The sequence below is a fragment of the Camelus ferus genome, chromosome 2 (assembly GCF_009834535.1).
Source record: "Camelus ferus isolate YT-003-E chromosome 2, BCGSAC_Cfer_1.0, whole genome shotgun sequence".
In the NCBI taxonomy this organism is placed as follows: Eukaryota; Metazoa; Chordata; class Mammalia; order Artiodactyla; family Camelidae; genus Camelus; species Camelus ferus.
The window spans coordinates 27,239,728-27,246,602 of NC_045697.1; the positions used below are offsets into that span (position 1 = coordinate 27,239,728).

The following is a 6,875-nucleotide window of genomic DNA, read 5'->3' on the forward strand; positions in this document are numbered from 1 at the left end:
GGATCTATGGTATTTGCATTTTTCACATGGATTTAGATTCAAATATTAATTTATAAATTGCTGAAAGCACTTTGAAAATTTGTCCTTTTATTATATTCATTGAAATGTTGCTCCCAGTGATTAAATGGGACATTAGGCCCTATGTCGGTCCACGGATGTGTCATCAGGGCTCAAGACATCAGCATACCTAACGCGTGACAGCAGTAAAGCCATGGTTCAGGTTTTTCTTATTTTCCAATGACCTTAAATATTATTAACATATTTTATATCATGAATTTCATTCATTCATAGAAGTCCACACTACTAATCCTTTAGAATGGAAAATCCTTTTCAAATATAAGTAGTTTTAAAAAAATATTTTTTGCTGGGGTTGATGTCTTTAGTTTCATCCAACTTTTTATTGTGAAAAATGTCAGGCCTGTAGAAATGTAGAAATAATGCGGTGAATACCCACATACCCAACACTTAGACTAGGGGTAGGGAAACTTTTTCTGTGAAGAGTCAGATGGTAACTGTTTTAGGGTTTGCAGACCATATGGTCCTTGCTGGAACCACTCAGCTCTGCTGTTGTAGCAGGAAGGCAGCCACAGACATGAAAGAATGAGTGTGGCTGTGTCCCAATAAAACTTTATTTACAAAAGCAGGCCACACACCATAGTTTGCCTCCCCCAACCTGGTCTCAGCAATTGCTGACATTTTTCAATATTTGCTCTCCTCACCATATATATTATAGATTTGGGTTTGTTTTTTTGTTTGTTTTCTGAGCCATTTGAAAGTAAGTCATAGGCTTCAGTACTCATCTCCTAAGAACAAGGATGTTCTTCTACTATAAAATTTAGGTAATAATTATATCAGGCAGGGTTCTAATAAAGAAACAAAACCAGCAGGAGATACAAAGTAAATTCATTGATGAGTTTTACTGTTATGTATATTGGGTTTTTAAAAAAAAAAGTAATTTTAGTTAAGTGCTTTCCTCAGAACTGTTATTTTCTTCAAAGCATATTTATGGAGAAGGGGGAAAAGACCTGTGTGATTCATATATATTTATGAAGCATAATTACTTTATATGTTACCATTGGGGATAAAAAATAATTACAATGATAGCTACATTTATTGAGGTTTTTGGGCCAGGTTCTGTGCTAATTGCTTTATATAATTTATCTCAACCTATACAACAACTCTCTTGAGAAGATAAAGACTTTATCTCAGTTTTACAAATGAAGAATCTGGGACTTTGAGAAGCTAAGTCACTTGCCCAAGGGCACACAGGCAGTAAGAAGTAGTCAAGCCAGAATTAATGTTGATAATAAAACGATTGTTTTAGTGGTACTGGTTAACTATTACAGTACAAAAATGATCTTAATGATTTACAGGGATTGCCCTTTCCATTAAAATTGAGTTTGTATATATTAAAGATGGTGAAGTATGAAGTAATGAAAGTTTGAATGGAAGGAGTTAGTATTTTCATTCAGCTTTTTGATTTTAGGTATCATAGTAACTCACATCACACTAGTAGCCTAATGAATTAGACACCTCCCTCACTACCAGTCTGTTTTATTCCAATTGTTTGCATATAAATGAATGTTTTCCACATGCTTGAGAACTTGATTTCCTTAAAGGAGTCTAGCCCCCTAGATTTTTGTTTATACAGATTTTGTTATATAGATTTTTGTTCCTGAGATAGAATAAAAAAGATAAACAGGGAGTCTGAGTTCCAGCTGAGTGACCAGCAAGCCCACTAGGAGGCTCCCCATCTCCGTCCTAGGAAGGCCTTACCAGGAGCTGTCGCCTAGGTTCCAGTAGTCGAAGACAAACAGGGTCAGGAATGGGGAGGGGATAGCTCAGTGGTAGAGTACATGCTTAGCATGCACGAGGCCCTGGGTTCAAGCCCCAGGACTTCCAGTAAAAATAAATAAATACATAAGCCTAATGACACTCCCACCACCACCAAAACAAACAAACAAACAACAGGATCAGGAACATCCGTATCCTGGGAGACCGAGGACACACTGGGGATGTCATTTGTAAAAGTTTAGCAGGATTTAATGACACCTGGAGTCGTGAAAATTGTCTCAGCTCTGTTAGGTATAGACATTGCAGAGCTTTTACAGATGCCAGGCCACAAATTGTGTTTCTTAAAAATTCTTACGAGAAGTGCAAAGGGATGGTTTTGTTTATAGTACTTTGGGGAGAATAATATTGTTTCATGGGGCTTTTTGTCCGCGTCACCAGATACATTCCCATGCTTAAGTAGTTGGAGTTTTGTCTGATTTAGCCCTCCACTCAAGGTTAAATATCAATGCTACTTGGTCTGTGTGGGGAGTCTTTAAGCTTTGGAATAATCCACTGATCTGGAATTTCTTCCGCCTTATTTTGCAGTGATCCTGAGCAGCTGAAGAGAGAACTAAATGAACTAGTCAGTGCTATTGAAGAACATTTTTTCCAGCCACAAAAGTATAACCTGCAGCCAAAAGGAGAGTGAAATATCCCAGCCTTGGACATGATTGTGTTTACCTACAATGAAGCTGAGCTTGATTTCTTAAGCAGTATTTTCAAGGGCCAAATAATTTAAGCTATTGCTACAAGTATTTATATTTTTGTAATAGAACTACATTCCTCCTTGTTTTATGTTGGAACTTTAAGGCAAATAAAGAAAGATGACCAAATCTAATAAGCCAACATTCCTACTAAAAGGCTGAGCCTGAGCAGCATCTGAATTTTAAAAATGAAGATTTTAAAAATAACTTTCAAAAATATATCATAATTAATATACTTTCATTAGAATAAATACCAAATATGTTTCTTTTCTAAAATCCATTTTATGTATAATTGAAATAGCCAGAAGGCCTATACAGTTACTAAATTCTGGGCTGTCTTATCTAGGGTAGCCACTTTTACATATATGTATATTTACATTTTGATCATTTGCTTATAAAATTAGTGAATGAACAGATCAAATGTTGTGTTTAGGGAAAATACAATTTATAGGAACCTTTAAAGTGGAGCAGAAGATACTTTAAAAAGATAAGGTTTTTTGATTTAAAACTTTTTAGTTCTAATAATGCACCATTGTACATCATGTATGTGCTAGGGAAAAATAGCTTAACAATCTATGTTCAGTATGTTAACATTCCTTTTATCTCTTTAAATCTTGAATCAAACAGTTGGTTATGTGAAACTTGCAGAGTAGATTATTGCGGTTTTTTGCGTTAGCACAACTTAATGTAATTCTTAGTCCAAAGGCAGCAAGAAGTAACTGCAGTAACTACCTGACCTTGATTTTTCTTTTTGCCTTTTTGTCTTATGTTATCACACTGTAAAACCAGACTTTTCCAGGTTCATTATTTAATCCGTGCCTTCTACCCTCCTAACTGATGGCCTTATAACCTTCCAGAATGACGCCCACTGAGTACCCATGACCTAGGACCAAAGTGTTCTTTATATACTTTTTATATTGTATGTGATTTTTTTTTATTTTTCAAGGAAATGATTGCCCATTATTATTAACTTAAATGGTTATTAACAGTTTCAGAACGAGGAAAAATTACAGTACTATTGACAATTATGCTAATGTAAAGGAAAGAATATTTGTATACCCCACTGACACACCGTGTGCGCCCTCCCAGGACTCTTACATCTACAACATTCAGTATAGTCAGTCGGCTGCTTCGTTGTAGAAGCCATATTTATTTTTGTTTGATAATATCTTCTAGTCTTAAACTGTACTCTGGAAAAAAGAAATGTTAGATCTTTGGCCTTTCTCCAGACATTTTTTTTAGCACAAAAACTACCCCATGACAGAGTTTGTTTCTGGAAATGTGAAGGTGATTAAGACCCAGTCCTGCTTGATGGAGCTCAGGGTCTAACTGGGGGGCTAGTGAGTAACTAGAGTACAGATTCTGTAACAGAGTCATTTGCAAAGGACTCAGGCTTGAGAATTGTGAGAGAGGGATTCATTCTGCCCAGAGGAGTAACCAGCACCTGGAGATGGAGGGGAATGTCTTGTGGGCACAGAGCACAGCATTAGCAAAAGCCTAGAGGTGCTGGCACGTGTGGTGGGAGAGGGAGGAGGAGAGATGGTAAAAACGGAACCCAGATGTAAACTTCAGGGCCTGCGCCACTTCTCTGCCACTCACATGAGCCATTCAGTTGGACCTAGAGGAGAGCCTCCTGTATTTCTCACTATTTCTTCAACTTTTTCTTGTTATTATGGGAAGCAGGGTAGCAACATGTGGTGTGTAAAACTTGCAAGAGAAGGCCCCAGCATTCTATCTAATCTTGGTCCATTCTGAACCAGCTCTGTGACCATGGTCAGGTCACCTAACCTCTCGGTCTCAATTTTGTTATTTTTTAAAGACTTTGTTAATTTTGTAAGGTAGTTCTAGGTTCACAGAAAAATTGAGAGGAAGATACAGAGATTTCCCATATCCTCCCTTCCCCCGCACAGGCACAGCCTCCCCCCTTATCAACACCCCCCGACTAGAGTGGTGCATTTGTTACTACTGATGAACCTAAATTAACACGTTGTTATCCTCTAAACTCTGGAGACAAGAAAAAGGATCAGTGATTGCCAGGGCTTAAGGGGGAGGGAGGGATGAACAGGCAGAGCACAGAGGATTTTTATGTCAGTAAAAAAACTTTTATGTATGATACTGTAATAATGAATCCATGTCATTATACATTTGTCCTAATCCACAAAATGTACAACAGCAAGAGTGAACCGTAATGTAAACTATAGACTTTGCGTGATAATTTTGTCATTAGAATGAAGGATAATTTTGTCGTTAGAATGAAGAGATTTTACTAAATGGTCTCTGAGGCCAAGAATGAAGAGATTTTACTAAATGGTCTCTGAGGCCATTTCATGCTGCGGGTCTTTAAATTATATAAAAACCCATTAACGGAACCGTCAGCAATAATAAATTATTGGCAGTTCTCTTTGGTGTAATGCTTAACTAGCCCTCTTATAAGACCTAACATCTGAGATGGGAGAAAAACGCTTTGTACCAAAGAGACAGGCAGCCTTGAGTTCATAGCCCACCTTGCCTTGCAGCGCAAAGGGAGGAGGTGCTGAAATGGGGGCTGAGGAAGGCAGAGCCACGTGACATGCAGATGCCAGGGGAATGTTCTGTGGGGGCCTGACAGCGCTCTCTGCCTTCTCATCGCTAAACCTTTTTGGGAAAGACTGTCTGATTTGAATGTAGAGGTGGCAGCCCGTTGTCTCTTGGTGCCTAGAAAGAACACATCACAAGTTCATTCTGAGAGACTGACTTGCAGGAGGAAATAAATGCAGGCCATCCTGTATGGTTTTTTTATTCATGGTGTCCCTATGAAATAACAGCTGCTCTTTCCTTCAAGAAACATTGACAGTACCTCTCATTTTATCTCATCAATTTAAGTCAATCATCATGCTATTAAGGGAAGGTATTGTTATTTCATAACATTGGAAACATGGTTTTTAAAATAAATGCTTTAAGTGACGAAACAAATGTGTCTATCCTACTTTGAAGGGATTTTGAAAGAATGGCATCTAAATCGTATTTACAGTTTCTACTTCCTAGAAGACTGCCTCTTCAGAGCTATTTGTGCGTTCGCTCGTGTGTTCACTGACTGACTCATGCTTGAATTGTGCTATGAGCCAGGCACTTTTCTGGTACTGGTAATGAACATGCATTTGTGATCTCACAACTTAATCTGGCAGAGGAAATCCACATGGACACAGAAGATTGCTGCATTGCAGTCAGCAAGTATTTGAACTATGGGCAAGCAGTACTGTGATGTCTCCTCTTGGACTTGACTTTTTCAAGAACATCATATTCAAATTCCTAACCTTTTTGTTCAAAACCATTTGACTCTGGGAGGCTATTTGCATGCCATTTTCCTACATCATCCCTTGTTCCATCCTTGCTACAAGCATACTTACGGAGAGTAACTCAACTATGGAAAGCAAGACATCACAGACAGGAAGTTTAAAATAACATCACTTCTGAAAACTTGTCCATGTAATCAAGGGCAGTAACTGCTCAGATTCACTGGAAGAGAAACAGCTGTCTGGAGAGGTGAGGTGGCCCCTGACGTGAGTGCGTAATGACCAGGGTGGAGAGCAGTGTTGGGGGAACTGGTTTCTGGTGACCTGGCTTCCTTGCGTAGGTCCCTGAAGTGAAAGTTTGCGAAACAGCTAGCCACTTCCTGTTCACATCCAGTGAAAGCCACGTTGGTGTTTGGTGCAAATTTGGTTCAGAATTGACTTGGGGACACAAGACCCAAGAGCCAGCTCCAGGTCAGATTAAACATTTGAAACTATTTCAAAATAGCATCGTGCAACTTCCAAAGGGAAGCTAGGGTGCCAGTTTACAGAGATGACAAGGCCTGGTTGCATCCTTAAAGTGCATTGTTCTAAACTATTTCACCTTAACTATTTTTTTTTAATTTCTAGGTGGCAAGAGTGAGGTGTAGCTCCAGATCTAATAAGTGTTCCTAAAACATAAGTAAACTTTCGGTGGAGGCTTGAGGAAATTACCTCCTTTGCTGATTCAGCAGGCTTCCTTGTTATTTTTCCCTTCTGAACACTGTCAGTTCATTCCCTGAGGTGGAATCATCGACCCTCTGCCCTCTGAAAGCGTCTTTATGCTCGAGGCTGTAATGGCCCTAGTGTAGGACTAGACTTCCCTCCCGAGTTCCAACTCTGTATTAACACCTGCCTCCTAGGACTGTCCTACTCAGATATCCTCAAATCACGTTGAGTGTAGCCCAGCCCGAAATCACTTTTTCCTATTCAGTTAGTTCCCCTCCAGTCTTCTCTGGACACCACTCCAAAACACCTACACAGAACCTCCAATGACTTTACTATTTGACTTGCACCTTTTCCTTTTTAA

The 6,875-nt window shown here is 39.0% G+C and overlaps 1 protein-coding gene across 3 annotated transcripts in view; it reads left to right on the plus strand.

Moving 5' to 3' along the window:
- Positions 1–5,489, plus strand: part of PGM2 (phosphoglucomutase 2) — a 34,640-nt gene extending 29,151 nt beyond the window's left edge. For all 3 annotated transcript variants that reach the window (XR_004325452.1, XM_032495683.1, XM_032495694.1), the window contains one exon: positions 2,380–5,489. Coding sequence is in view for 2 of the 3 variants with exons in the window: in XM_032495683.1 (XP_032351574.1) it covers positions 2,380–2,482 (103 nt within the window). In the remaining variant the exon portion in view is untranslated. The remainder of the gene's footprint in view (positions 1–2,379) is intronic.
- The last annotated feature ends 1,386 nt before the right edge of the window (positions 5,490–6,875 follow it).